General features: G+C 37.9%; 1 protein-coding gene across 1 annotated transcript; it reads left to right on the top strand.

Moving 5' to 3' along the window:
• Positions 1-11,347: 11,347 nt before the first annotated feature.
• On the top strand, positions 11,348-12,616 carry LOC122011554 (transcription factor MYB4-like). Its single transcript, XM_042567940.1, has 2 exons — positions 11,348-11,639; positions 11,725-12,616. Exons 1-2 carry the CDS (start codon positions 11,504-11,506, stop codon positions 12,357-12,359), a joined length of 771 nt encoding a protein of 256 aa, XP_042423874.1. The 5' UTR covers positions 11,348-11,503; the 3' UTR covers positions 12,360-12,616.
• Positions 12,617-16,076: the final 3,460 nt, after the last annotated feature.

The raw sequence follows: 16,076 nt of genomic DNA, 5'->3' as shown, positions 1-16,076 counted from the left end.
ATTTAGGTTTTCAAAATAGAACTAAATTGGATCGATGCCTATTGCCCCTTTGAATGGAGATGCGTCCTCATTTAGTCGCTCTCCTCCAGTAACTTACCTCTACTTACCAGCTATAGAGATACCTTTCGAAATCATACATCCGAACTTCGGGAATCAAACATCCCGACCTATCGGAATCACACATCCAGTCTTCTCCAATCAAGAATTGCACATCTCGACTTACTAGAATCACACATCTGGTCTTTGTTGGAGCAATCTAGGTGCCCTAAGTTTTGATGTTTGGGCAAAGATTTAAGTTAGGTTTATTGTTGTATTTGATATGCATTGTGAGTGTGCAGGATACAGGTACAATAAGGAAAGTCCAAGGGTGAGTCTTGGCGGTGAAAGTCCAAGCACGTAGTCTTGGCAACATAAGTCCAAGTGTGATCTTGGCAAAGGAGGAAAGTCCAAGGATGAGTCTTGGCGGTGTAAGTCCAAGCATGTAGTCTTGGCAACGTAAGTCCAAGTGTGACTTGGCAATGGATGAAGTCCCGGAGGCGCGACCTCTTGGCAAAGGAAGACCCGACAACAATGACAAGGCCGATGGAAGCTCCAGAATGCAAGACGTGAAGGATGGGGAGGCATCCGAGGGATGCAAGGCTGATGGAGGAGGCTAGAAGGCTAGGTCTAGGTTGGTTGGGCGAGAACGAGTGCTGAGTGAATGTACTCGAGGTAAAATCCTAGAATTAGGGTTCACTGTAGCAGTACTGTAGCGTTACTGTAGCAGTCGACTGATGCACTGTAACAGAGCCATTGAGATAGCCGTTGTGCTGGCACCAGTCGACTGGTGCAAGGACCAGTCGACTGGTAACGGGCAAATCATGTTTTGATTTGTTCCAAGCTCTATAAGAAGGAGCTTGGTATGACCGGCCAAGGTGACGAAATTAGACTTGGTTAAAGTCTAATTAGTAGTCTACTTGTGCTCAAGAGATCTTTGTGTGCCAAGAGATCTTGGTTGAAGTTGTGGTGAGGTTTCTCCACCCACAAGGAGGTTGAGCTAGCCGGAGTTTGTCGGGGACTAATCCACCGACGGATTGAGGGATCGTCCACCTTACGGACACGCCGTGGAGTAGGAGCAAGTTATCTCCGAACCACGTAAACGGCTTGTGTTAGGATTTGTGTTTGGTTTGTTGTCTTCTTCCTTCTTGTTTTTAGGTTAACTTTCGTATTTGTTAGTTTGTTTTTGTATTCCGCTGTGCACTAACATTATAGGAAGTAAAGTTTTGGGTGAGACGCTATTCACCCCCCCTCTAGCGGACGTCAATGTCCTAACAAGTGGTATCAGAGCGAGGGCGCTCTTCTACGGACTAACCGCCAAGAGAGCAAGAAGCTAGAGGAAGAAGAAGATGGAGTCCGAAGGACCGCTCGGATGGGATATCCGAATTCCACCTCCGTACGACAAAGAAGACTTTAATTATTGGAGGAGGCGGTTGGAGACATGGTTCCAAATGGATTGGAACCAATGGGTTGTCTTGAGTGACCCATTTGAAGCTCCTACGGACAAGAAGGGAAAACGCCTCCGACCTCGGCATTGGACCGAAGAGCAACGGGAACAAGCGGAGGCCGATAAGAAGGTAACAAAAATCTTGTTAAATATATTACCTTCTAACATCCTTTTGAGTGTAGGTGAATACACAAGTGCATGTGATCTTTGGAAAAAGATCATTGTCCATCATGAGAACCCTACACAAATCCAAGAAGAGGAGAAGCCCAAGGAGAAGGGCTCATTGGTCCAAGAAGAGAAGGACCAATCGAATGTTGACATAAGTTCAACATTCGAGGAGGAGAAGGAAGATGAGGAGGTATCATCCACATCTTCAAGGGAGGAAGAAGTGGAATCATCCACATCTTCAAGTGAAGAGCAAGAAGAGAAATCTGAGGAAGAGGAGATCTTGGAAGCTCAACCCTCCACCTCAACTACCAAGAAGAGCACAAAGGACCGCATCAAATGTTTTGAGTGTGGTAAGATGGGGCACTACAAGAGTAGGTGTCCTTCACTCAAGAAGGTAAAGGAGGTAAATCCTAAACTCACTAAAGTTAATTTAGAAACTAATGTGAGTTGTAGGAAGAAGAAGAAGGAGAAGAAGCACATTAGGTGCTTTACATGTGGTGAGTGGGGTCACTACCACACAAAGTGCCCAAGGAAAGGAGAGCTCATGAAATTAGCGTACTTGAAGAAGTGGGAGAAGAAGGGAGCTTCCAATGTAAAAACCAAGGTATCATTTAATGAATTCATTCCGTTGACACATGATAAAAAGCATGCTAGAAACAACTCTTATCATCTTAATGTTATTTATCATGAGAATAGGAGGTATGATAACCTTAAGGATAAATATATTCCTCCTCATGCTAGATTTGCCACACCTAAGGTTAAGAAGGTAAATAACAACTTAGGCAATAACACCAAGGATTTTAGATATATGCCTAAAAATAGAAATGCTCAAGGATTCAATGAAATACCAAAATCTAGGGATTTATGGGGTGAAAATCAAGTCTTGAGGACAAGACTTGATAATTTAGAAAGGACCTTAACAAGAATGGAAAATATTCTTAGGGGTCAAAATGAGCATAACCTAGGAAAAGCTAGACAAGAGCCATCCAATGGCTATAGAGGTTTGGGATACAAACCTAAAGCCAAGAAGGATGTGACTTCCTTTCATAGGGTTCCATATAGTTATGGGACCAACCCTAGGTTTAGAGGTCAAGTTAAAGATACTAGGGAAGGAATCCCTAAGAGTATTTTTGGCAAGACCAATGTGACTAAGACTTCTAAGAAGTCCAACAAAGTCACAAAGAAGGTCACAAGGGAGGTCATCCCTAAAGTTGATCTAATAAAGGTGACTAAGGCTCCAAAAAGGCCTAATAAAGTCACAAATAAGGTTACAAAGGGAGTTAACCCTAGAAGTGACCTAGTGGAAGTGACCAAGGCTTCTAAGAAGCCAAGAAAGGTCCTTAGGAAGGTATCTAGGGAAGTCATCCCTAGTGAGTACTTAGAGCATCCAAGGAGCACCAATAGGTATTGGGTTCCTAGGAACATATTCTCTACACCCTAGATGGGTTTAGAGAGTGTCAACTCCAATTGGAAAGGTAGTTAACCCAACCTTGGGAAAGTTGACACTTGAGAGCATTTTCAAGGTGATTATTAACCTTTGAAAATGAAAAGGATGATAAGTGTTACTCTTTGAAAGAGTAAAATGTGTCAAAATTTGAGGAGTTAAATCTAATTTAAATTGACACACTAGAGAAAAGCAAAAGTAATGCCAAATTTGGAATTCGACATTTTCTTATGGAATTAAGGGAAATGTAAACCTTAATCCAAATTGTCACTCTTGGAAAAGAGTAACATGTGGCAAATCTTAAGGAATTATGTTTGAATTAAATTAGCGCAATGTGGAAAAACATAAGAAATACCAAATTGATATTTTGGTATCTTCTTAGAGTAATTAAAGAAAAATCTAGGTCATAATGTAAGATGTTCACTCTTTGGAAGAGTGAAATGTGTCAAACTTTGAGGTTTTGAACTTAATTTAAATTGACACATTTAGAAAAGGATAAGAAATGCCAAGTTGGGGTTTTGATATTTTCTTAAAAGGTAAAAGGCAAATCTAAGTTTTAATTTGATTTCATTTACTCTTGGAAAGAGTAAAATGTGCCATACTTTGAGAAATTTATTTAAGTTAAAATGGCACAAATTTAGAAAGGAAAAATAAATGTCAAAATTGGATTTTGGCATTTTCATGAAAAATCATGGGCAATTTAGGGTTAAATTTTGAGTTAGCTAGGGTTAAGAATACTTAGATAGGTAATCTAGGTAAATTTTATTTATGCTAACTTGCCATGTTTTGTTTGCCTATCATATGTCATGACATCATATTTATATTTAGCATTCATATTTTATTATGAAAAATACAAAAATACCATGTCATGTCATACATACATCTTGTAGCTATAGCTTGCTTTCATTTTGAAAATTGCTTATTTTGATGTATGCCATGTAACATCATGCATTACTTTAATTCCCTTGCTATTTAAGGACAAATGACATCTATTATAAATGGTAAATATCCCAACAAGAGGGATTATATCAAGTGGCATCCTAGATGGATGATCATGATTTTTACAATGCTTAGATAGAGATGCATGATCCCTTAGTTTAGGGCAAGACCAAATATACATCTCACAAAGAGCTATAAGGTGACTTGTATGTGTTTTAATACACGTTAGATACAAGTGAGATGTTAAGATGGTGAACTAAACTCAAGATGTTGATCTAGTGCATCTTGTTGAGTTTTAGGTTCATCAAAACACATAGTTATGTGTCTTCCAATCATTGGGAAAGCTAATGTACAAGTCATGTGCATTGAGCCCAAAGAACGTGGTTGGATATTGGTTTTGAAAATGATTTCAAAATACTTTTGAAAAACCTTTGTGAAGACTATCTTTTGATAGTAATCATCATTGAAAAGTTAGACACAAATTAGGAGAAAACATTGAAGTTTTCAAGAGTTTTCAAATTTGTGTCAATCTTTGAAAATAGAAAGTATTTTCATAGAAAACTATAAAGTATACCCTAAATAATGTTTACATGAGTTTTCATGATGAAAACAAGTATGAATTGGTTAAGAAAAACTAGAGTGAAGTTTCGGTTGAAGTTTAGTTTCATTATTGAACTTTGAACCTCAAAACTTCGAGTTTTGATTTTCCTAATTATTTAAGAACCCTAAGTCATTGTTGGTGCAATGATAGAAGTTTGACCATATTTTTAGAGGGAGTTACTATTTGAAAACATAAAAATCTTTTCCAAGACCAAAAGGAGGTCAAGTGTTAAGGTAGCACATGACATTGGTAGGAGAGGTGTTACCAAGGACAAGGGAGAGTCATCCAAGGTCAATAAGAAGGAATATGCTAGATTAGCATATAATTATAGCAAGGATGAGGTGTCCAAGATTAAGGACAAGAAGAAATTAATCAAAGACAAGGTGTCTAAGGTTAAGAATGTGAGTTTAGTAGTCCAAGTGTCACCCGAGGTGCATCGAAGTGGCCTAGCCATAGTGGATGAGTCACCAAGGGAGGTGACTAAGGTTAAGATTCCTAAGGATAGGAAGAGCTTTTGGGACCCACGATATATGGGTTATCAAATGTGCCAAGTGGTTAGGAGACAGACTTAAGTCTCTAACCTAGTGGGTTGGCACAATTGGGATGTGTTTCATGCATGAAAATATGACATTAGGGGTCATATTGCATAAAAATTAGTTTTTGATGTATAGATGTCATATAAACCCATGCTAGGGAAGTATTGTGATTTAGTATGGGCAGATACATCAAGAGGAAGCCAAAACTAGGACTTTAGGTCAGTGTTCAATTGAACTATTTAGCTAATTTTGAATTTTGTGTCAATCTTGGGATCTGTGATAAATATATTTTTATATATATTTTTCCCAAGTATACAAGGGTGCAATAGACCTCTCCACAAAATTTGGAGATTTTTGGAGGTCTAAGGAATTTCTGGTGCATTTCTGAAGTTGGCCTGAAAAGGCTGATTTTTGTAGAAACAGGGTGCCAGTCGACTGGTACAGATACCAGTCGACTGATAACAGTGTTTTTGAGCACAGAATGTTTCTGTAAACTCATTTTTTCGATACCAGTCGACTGGTGCCGATACCAATCGACTGGTAACAGTAGATTTCGACCACAGAATGCTTCTGTAAGGTTCTGTCGAAGGGGGCAGTCGACTGGTACCTAGTTCAGTCGACTAATACCAGCCTAAAAATGTTTTTCAATGTTGTTCTTGACCGTGTCAACTCTTTTAAATGTATGAGATCCATGGGGGATAAATACATGAGTTTAGGGTCAATTTAGATGACATGTTTTTAACAATTGGGATATTGTTGGAGCTCTTTTTGATGTATGGCAAAGGGGGAGAAGTCTAGGTTTAAGTGGGAAACCTATACACCTTTGCAAGAAATCCTAACTCGAGGGAGAGCTTAGGTGAAGGGGGAGTGATTGTTTAGGTAAAGGGGGAGAAGTTTACCTTTGCGGGAAATCCTAGCTCAAGGGGGAGCTTAGGTGAAGGGGGAGCCTAGGGATTTAGGTTCCATTATTTATGCATGAGTTGATTTGCATATTTATTTGCATATGTATTGCATTTATGTTTCCCTAACTTAAACAGGTTGCCAAACATCAAAAAGGGGGAGATTGTTGAAGCAATCTAGGTGCCCTAAGTTTTGATGTTTGGGCAAAGGTTTAAGTTAGGTTTATTGTTGTATTTGATATGCATTGTGAGTGTGCAGGATACAGGTACAACAAGGAAAGTCCAAGGGTGAGTCTTGGCGGTGAAAGTCCAAGCACGTAGTCTTGGCAACGTAAGTCCAAGTGTGATCTTGGCAAAGGAGGAAAGTCCAAGGATGAGTCTTGGCGGTGTAAATCCAAGCATGTAGTCTTGGCAACGTAAGTCCAAGTGTGACTTGGCAATAGATGAAGTCCCGGAGGCGCGACCTCTTGGGAAAGGAAGACCCGACAACAATGACAAGGCCGATGGAAGCTCCAGAAGGCAAGACATGAAGGATGGGGAGGCATCCGAGGGACGCAAGGCTGATGGAGGAGGCTAGAAGGCTAGGTCTAGGTTGGTCGGGCGAGAACGAATGCTGAGTGAATGTACTCGAGGTAAAATCCTAGAATTAGGGTTCACTGTAGCAGTACTGTAGCAGTCGACTGGTGACTGTAGCAGTCGACTGATGCACTGTAGCTGGCACCAGTCGACTGGTGCAAGGACCAGTCGACTGGTAACGGGCAAATCAGGTTCTGATTTGTTCCAAGTTCTATAAGAAGGAGTTTGGTATGACCGGCCAAGGTGACGAAATTAGACTTGGTTAAAGTCTAATTAGTAGTCTACTTGTGCTCAAGAGATCTTTGTGTGCCAAGAGATCTTGGTTGAAATTGTGGTGAGGTTTCTCCACCCACAAGGAGGTTGAGCTAGCTGGAGTTTGCCGGGGACTAATCCACCGACGGATTGAGGGATCGTCCACCTTACGGACACGCCGTGGAGTAGGAGCAAGTTATCTCCGAACCACGTAAACGCCTTGTGTTAGGGTTTGTGTTTGGTTTGTTGTCTTCTTCCTTCTTGTTTTTAGGTTAACTTTCGTATTTGTTAGTTTGTTTTTGTATTCCGCTGTGCACTAACATTATAGGAAGTAAAGTTTTGGGTGAGACGCTATTCACCCCCCTCTAGCGGACGTCAAGGTCCTAACAGTCTTCCCCAAATAGGAATCGCACATCCCGACTCTTGCCAGAATCCCACATCTAGACTTCAACCTATCAGGAATAACACATCTCGACTTGCCTAAATCACACATCTGGTCTTCAACCAATTAGGAATTGAACATCCTAATTAGGGTTAGTCAACCCTTCACACTCGATAACAAGGTTAGACTACAATAACACCTAACTTAACTTACTTCTCATTAATCAAAACCTTAAGTTAGATTGTTAGTCCAAATTTCACTAACAATACCTAATTGAGAACTAGACAATAGAAGTCTTAGTGAGGATAGATAATGAAAGACCTAGTTGAGAACTAGGTAATGGAAGTCCTAGCAGGACTAGGCAGTGGAAGACCTAGTTGGGAACTAGGCAAATCTAGTTGGAATTAGGTTAAGTCCAAAGTGGGTCAGTTGGGAGTTAAATACTTGACAAGAGAAGGAAAGTCCAAGTGGGTCACGATTAACTCGACACTTTGTGGTCGGAAGTCCAACATGGAATTGGTATGAAAAGAGGAAGTCTCAACATAGTAAATTTTTGAAGGCCATAACTTTTGAATCAGATATCAAAACAAGACAATTTTTATTGCAAAATGGAGCTTGTTCAGATATCTAAGTTAGTAAAACTTTAGTATCAGTCGACTGATGACTTTAGAAATTGAACAAAAACAAGTAGATTCTCTTATTCGATTCAACTGTTTAGATCAGTCGAATGATGGTTTACATTAGTTGACTGTTTTTCATATAAATGATAAAATCAGATAGATTTTAGAAAGTTTAGAGGTTGTTCAACGATTAGATACTATATCAATTAACTGATGGGTAAGATTAGTTGATTGATAAGCGAAAATCAATCTCGACCTAAAGGCTTTAAAGAAGGGATTTCGAGGAGTTTTTCATAGACAATTATTTGGGGTTTTGGAGGATAGTGCTCCTACATTTCCAGACCATCAAGAGACATTTCTAAGTAAGAGATCAATCCAGCAAAGTTTTTATAGTAAAGTTATTTTCGATTGTATTTATCTTTGCTTTCTTGTTTCTTGTTGTGTTCTTGTAAGAAGGAGTTTGTAAGATGCTTCTCCGTCTCCAGAAAGTTTCCAAGAAGGAGAGAGTTCTTTGTGTTAGAGATCGCTAGGAGTGGATGTTTGGATTAGTTGCCTCAAGGAGACAGATACCAAATAAATAAAGATGTTGTACATGTGAAGTCGAGATTAAAGTAAGCTTTCCACTGCGCATTCAATGACAACTACAAATCATCGAAGAGAAGCAATCAAAACTATTCATCCCCTCTCTAGATCGCACGAGTCCTAACAATAGAGTTTTCTTTCATTAGGTGCAATCTTGTCTTTTTCTTCAATATTTTCATTTCTTATTTATCAATCCTTGTATCTCATATCTACCTTAACAACTTTATCTCTGTGACTCCCATTGTCTACTTATATATTCAATTCATATCTTAACATTAACTTCAAATAAGATAACAAGTCTAACCACATATTACAAAACTTTTTAAAAAACTTTAGAGTTACTGATTAAAAAAATATCAGACATCCCTTATCATTTCAACTATATTTCTTACATCCTATATAAAATTAAATATTTCTAACAACCCTTTCATTTAAAAAATGAATCAAGATACTTAAAACGGTTATAAAAAATTCAGTATCTTACTACATTTACTAGCATCAAATTTAATTTCATATTCTTTGTTTTACTTACTTTATTCAATTTAAAACCCTTTTACTCTTTTGGTAAAAAATAATTATTCATGGAATAAGATTATAAACTAGTTATTTTCATAATTAATAATTTCAAATTTTGGATGTATTTCATGATATTCGTTCCACAAGAATTTGATCGTTTAATCATTGTTCTAGTTTTGTTTTTTATTCACCTTCACCTTCACTTTCACCTTCACTTTTTACCAAATACGTACCACCAAATAATTGGTTAAGTACAGCAACCATTTTGGGTGTTTTAAAGTAGAGTTTGGAAGCATGTACAGAACATCAATAGCGACTTGTCTAGTAGTCAGTAAGACATGGATTCTCCTCAATAATTGGTCAGTACAAACCACCCAAACTAAAACACCAATGTCAATTGTAATTTGCTTCAACTAAATTAAGATTAACAAGGATTATAATTTTCGTAATTAGGTTAAGAAAAAACATATAATTTATTTTCGAAATCCGACTATCATTGGTTCGATCAGTTCAACCGAAAACTAGCAACGAATGTGGTCTACTTTTGAGTCATACATTGGTTATCATGAAAATCAACATAAAAACAAAATAGAGATATAATCATTAGAAGGGGAGAGGAGATTCATTAATATCTTGTTCAAATCGTTCAAGGCATAGTAATACATAGTCGCCATGTGAAAATGAAATTAGTCTTCTTGCATATTTTGCTGATGGCTAAGTGAAATTCTTGATGGTATGCTTGAGTTTACATGTCGTCTAACTTCACTTCTTTATCTTGAAATATAAATAAATAAATATTTTTTAAAAAAGATAAGTGTTTATCTATTTTATAATAAAAATATACATAATTTTTATATGTTATACAAATATCCTTTTAAAGATTTTATTTTCCCATTTTATTTTTAGATTTTATTATTTTTAGAAAAATAAAATAAATGGGTACTTGAGCTTTGACTTACTCAAACATAGCTCAATTGAACTTGAGTCAGCCCTAAAGTTATAAGTTGGGCTCGATATGACTCGGGACAAACCAAGTCAAGCCCAATTTGACACGTCATAAATATGGGTGGATGGAGGGCCTCAACCCAATTAATCTATTTTGAAACATATAGCTAGCTAGGTACGTAGAGATGGCATTGGATCCCATATAGCAGTTTAAATTATATAAGAAGTGAATGAGTGAAACTTTTATTTATCTTTGATGAAAATAAGAAACAAATAAAATAAAATATGAGAAAATTTACTATGGGAAAACATACACTACACCATCATTCATAAATTAGCAATATTTACTGTGCAAAATATATTACGGATCATCTGACCTCATGCAAAGAGCTAGCTATTATACTGGACAACATTTTTCTATGATTTATCTTTTTTCTACATCACATGAAGTAGTTCTAAAGAGGCTCCGAGGGTGCGCATGGGTTATCACCCATAAATAGTAATGTTTGTACAATTACTATATTTTTAATTCAAATTTAATAAAATATTTATTAAATTAGTAACATATAGATTAAATCTTATTAAATAGTTATTTATCTTTATGGCTCTCTATATAAAGTAGTAACATTGCTATAAACTATAGTGGGATAACACTTGCTTGTTATTGTTATTGTAAAAATAAGAAAAATAGTAAAAAAAAATGCTATAATTATATTTATAAAAATATTATTTCAAATAAATTTAATTTGATTTTAGCTATGTATCCCTTTAGCATTTTGAAGACTCCTTAAGAACATCACTCCTCACCTAATAAAAACAATGTAAAATAATTTACTAAATAGATATTTGCAATTAAAGCTAAATTTTTTTAATATACTCTTTTAAATTACTTTATAAGTTAAAATTTACTACAATTTGTGTTACTAATCCCTGACCTTTTAATTTTTTGTATGAAACAAAGTAAACATTAATTCAAAAACTAAAAAGAAAAGTTTTTTTTACACTCAAACCATTACACTGAAAAGTCTAGAATCACATATAAACATATATGACAAATAAAGAAATAAATACACTAACATTTGTCCAATATACACTACACACACAACTAAACCCTAAATAATAGAATATGTGTCCCTACATATATATGTGATAAAAATACTCAAAGGAATAAGGAATATTAAAAGAATTAAAATTTGAATTTCAAATGAGATAAATGAGCTGATGTAACTTGAGAGAGGAAGTAATTTACAGTACTCAGCTGATCACTACTGCATGTCATGCACCAACTTCATCAATAGCCGCAATCACATACCGAATCCATGCACGTGCTGCAGTCAGAATACATACTTAATCTACATCTCCATCCTCTCTCTCTCTCTCTCTCTCTCTCAAACCAAACACACAAACTTCCAACACTTCTTCATCTCTCGCCCAAGAATAAAACTAGGATTTTCATGGAATGATCAATTTATATAAACATCCTTTCACCAACTCATGATATATATATATATATATATATATATATGGTCATGTTTGTGGCAAGAGCTATAGGAAAGAAGGATGGGGAGGAGTCCTTGCTGTGACAAAGCAAGCGTGAAGAAAGGGCATTGGTCGCCGGAGGAAGACAAGCAGCTCAAAGAGTACATAGAGAAGCATGGCCATGGTGGCAACTGGATCACTCTCCCTCGTAGAGCTGGTACGTAGTTAGTAGTCTTTTTGTTCATTAATGGTATTGCTCGATCGTTAATTAATTATTAATGTTTTGTTCTGGTGTTGGTTAGGGCTTAATAGGTGCGGGAAGAGTTGCAGGCTGAGATGGCTTAACTACTTGAAGCCCAACATCAAGCACGGTTGCTTCTCCGGCGACGAGGAATGGATCATCGCCAACCTCTACGCGAGCATCGGGAGCAGGTGGTCAGTGATCGCCAGTCATCTCCCAGGGAGGACGGACAACGACATCAAGAACTACTGGAACACCAAGCTGAAGAAGAAGTTCTCCGGCTTGATCATCTTCGCTCAGCCGAGGAGAGCGAGAAGAAAGCCGGCGAATTGTACCGGCTTTCCTCCCTCCTTGGTCGACGACGCTTCCCCCGTTCTCTTACCCTTCCCGATCACTGATCAGCACCTGCTGAGCTCCGGCGCGCCACCACCCCAGCTCCTCCACCCGCTCCCATCCCAATACGGTGACTGCGACCTCATGGACTTGGTCGGCGCCAGCAGCATCAACACGGACGATCAAAACCCCAGCGGCTGCACTACCGTTGATCACCTGGAGAGCTATTTCTACGGCGGCGGCGACGCTGCCGCGGCGCTGTTGCAGTTCGACATGGAGGAGTACGGTGGCCTGATGCCTGACGTCGACGGGTGCACCGGTGCTGCAGTTTGGAGCTCGGTGGAGGCTACGTACTTGCAGTGACGATCCAAATGTAAGTGGAGAAAGACGACGCATGCAGCTTCCTAGCTATCTATCTAGGGTTTGATGATATATCACGTGAGCTCGACAGGGTTGTGGAAGTGGCTGGTTGGTTTTGTGTTGCCGTCGATGATGACGAGAAGGGTTGGTGTGTGTTTTTTTGTGCGGGTACCTCGTTGAATAAGGACGACAGTGATCACACTGATCACTATGCTTTGTCACTCTCTCTTCACAGAATGCTCGTAATAAATATTTTTACTACTCCATGACATTTTGCTCTATTGATTAAAATATATAAGCCCCAACAACAAACAAAATGCTCGAAGAGAGGAAAATTGATGCTTGTATTATTATACCAATAAAGTCGCTTTCATGTCAGTTTTGGCCATTTGTATATGCTCGAGAATCTACTTCATTTGCAGTCTCTTCCTGTTAATTCGTATTCTGAAAGATCTTATTTAATTTATAGATAAGATAGAAACAAAGGCTCATGCTAGATAAGAACAAAGTCCTAACTAGCTCCTCCAGTTCTTGTTCAGGCGGCATATTATGAAAAGGTGCAGAAGTAACATGTGCAGATAGGAAAACAACTCTGGATCCTAACTGTAGCACCTACCGAATCTAGCCAAAATGATACAACACCTACTAATTAGGTGATGATCATCTCAGGTAATTCATCAATTATCAGTTAGGTGGGGATTTCATTTGCATGTCGTAGGACAGGTAAGGGCTACTTAAGTACTCCAACACGAACCTTGGAATGATCAGCATGCATGAGTAGGTAGGTGCTAGGGACTTTGGATGCCTGAGTGAGAGTTGAGCGACTTTGGACGTTTGTGTGTGCAGGAAGGGGCCATTCTCCGTGTCATTAATGGAGATTTTGAGAGGATACATACGAGTCAGTGCGTTGGCTTGGCTTTGCGTTTGTTTTGGCTCTCTTTTGTTAGCTAGGAGCTAGCCATCTCCTGTTCTACAGAGCATGTTAGGGTTGCACAAATTAATATATAAGACTGTCTTGTCGCATTATTGAGCAGGTTCTTATTGAAAGTATATATATAATCCTTAATTTCAATGTTTTGTTTCTCTGATGGAAGATCTGATTAAGGCCCTCTTTGTTTGACTTAAAATAGTTATTTTGAAAGGGAAAAAGAAGAAGTCGAAGAACATCGATCTCGGTGCAACAGAAGTCTCAAGGCTGGGCTCGCTTCTACAATGATGCGGCGAAGATAGTCACATGTACCACACGGCATGGTCAAGTCAACAGTCTAGTTGAGTCAGAAGTCAAGTCAAATCAAACTTGATTCAAGACTAATCGAGCTTGAGTCAAGTTAGACCGAGTTCGGGTCAAGTTGACCTTGCTAGAAGACCTCACCACCTCATCACATCGGCCAGTGCTGTCTCCTCGCGTAGGTCGGTGCCTCCTTGTGCCCTCTCACACGTCCCCTTCGTTGTCATCGCCCATCACCGTCGTAGACATCAATGCTACTCCCCTCGCTCGCACTATCTCTACCACCGTCGGCTGTAGGCCAATGCAAGCCGTCAGCGACATCTCCTTGCACACTCTCGCCCCCTCCACTGTTGCAGTTCGCCATCACTGACGACAACAACAACGTTGTTCGTGTTTCCAGTGCCAAAAATTCTAAACTGTGCGTAGAATAGTTTGTAACATGGAAACATACTTGATCTTGTCTGGAGGCTATGGAGATGGCGCGCTGGCTCAGGTTGATGGTCTATTGACCGACATAAGACTTCTTTAACCGACGATGAAGCTCCTCAACGATTATGCACACAATCCGACAATCCACCAAAGCGTTAATAACCATGCCCTCCAACACTCAAATCAGTACGTTTTCTAGCAGGTGGACGAAGGAGAACAATAGGAGATACGCACGAGAGAAAGGTTTAGAAGATGCCTATTGTGTACCTTGCCAACGAAGAAGATCCCTCTTTATATACCACCTCTCACAACCTCCGTGATTGTGAGATGACCCCTTGCGTCATAGTTTGTTAGGTGATGGAAAAAGTACAGTTTGGGTGCTCTGTAATGATAGTTCGAGGAATCTTTTTCGTACCCACAGATGTACCTCTTTTGTCATTTATGCTTCACTCTATTATTGAGGTGGTTAAAGGAATTTGTTGTCGTGATTAGTTCGCTTATAAGAGATATAATAACCTTTGAAGAAGACTACAAAGGGATATTCTCCAACAAGTTCTGGTAAGTTGCTATTATATTGTTAGAAGCTATCTACTAAGTATATCTCGGCTAGTCTATATGACTGACCATATTTATATCTGTCTTTGTATTAATATGCTCTGTTGTGCATCAAATACCACTACAAAAAATAAGGCATTCTGGGACAAATTTTGGGATGAATTTTAAAAAAAAATCCGTTGCAAAATTTTTTGAGACAAAATCAGGGATGAAAATTTTTTCGTCCCAAAATGGTTGATGCCAACTTTTGGAACGAATTATGGTTTGTTGCAAATTTGGCAACGAATTTGGGGACGAAAATGGCGACGAATAAAATTTTCGTCCCCAAATTCGTTGCAAAAAAGTATACAAATTTGCAACGAAATTTTTTTTTGTTGCAAACTTAGCAACGAATTTGGGGACGAATTCACATAATTTTTTTTTTGCCAAATTTATCTCTATTTTTGCAACAAATTTGGGGACGAATTCGATGACAAATTATTTTTTGTTGCCAAGTTTGTCCCTAATATTGCAACGAATTTGGGGAAGAATTCGATGACAAATTATTTTTTGTTGCCAAGTTTGTCCCTAATATTGCAACGAATTTGGGAACAAATTCGGTGACAACTTTTTTTTTGTTGCCATTTTTGTTCCTAATTTTGCAATGAATAATAAATTTGTTGCAAAATTGGCAACGAATTTGGAAACAAAAACTTGCCAACGATTTAAATTTTTGTTGCCAAATTCGTTGATAAATTTCATAAGCATTTGATAAATTTTCGTCCCAGAATTCGTCCCAGATTTTGGGACGAATTTTGGGACGAATTTTGTGGATTCGTCCCAGATTCTGGGACGAAATCTGGGACGAAAATAATTTTGTCCCTAATTACGATAGAATTGGGACAAATCATTTTCGTCGTCAAATTTGTCCCTATATTAAATAATTTTTCCAGATTCAATTTATTTCTGCAATACAATCCATAAATACATAAACACCAAATTCAAATAAAAAATAATATATATTCAACACATCCTAATTTCACATATAATATTAATAATTGAACTCAACTCATAATTCAACAAATATAAAGATCTCAAAAAAGTTTACAAGATCCATCTTGTTCAAGCTTCTAGAAAATATTATACAAAGTTCAACAACCCAATGTTTTATAAGTCCATCATCCATCCAAGAAGGTAAATAAACTAAGAATACATCAAGTCATCTTCGTTTGCCACAAAAGCTTTGCTCCCCATCAAATCTCCTTTGCCTACATAACAACAAACAAATAAACCAGATCATGTGTAACAAGAAAGATTGTAAATATGATATGATATGACCATGTAACAAGAACGATTGGAAACAAGACATAGCTATGAAATTCCTTAAACATTCAAATAAATGCCCTATTTACCAACGATATGAACCATCCATGTCATAGCAACGGTAAATAAAATTATAAGAATTATTTTGAAGCTAAGTACAAGTATCGTAACTATGATACAACCTAATATAATTGGCACATCATATA

This window comes from Zingiber officinale, chromosome 8A (genome assembly GCF_018446385.1).
Source record: "Zingiber officinale cultivar Zhangliang chromosome 8A, Zo_v1.1, whole genome shotgun sequence".
Classification (NCBI taxonomy): Eukaryota; Viridiplantae; Streptophyta; class Magnoliopsida; order Zingiberales; family Zingiberaceae; genus Zingiber; species Zingiber officinale.
Note: the sequence above shows the minus strand (reverse complement) of the source record. Positions and strands in the feature narration are given on the sequence as shown.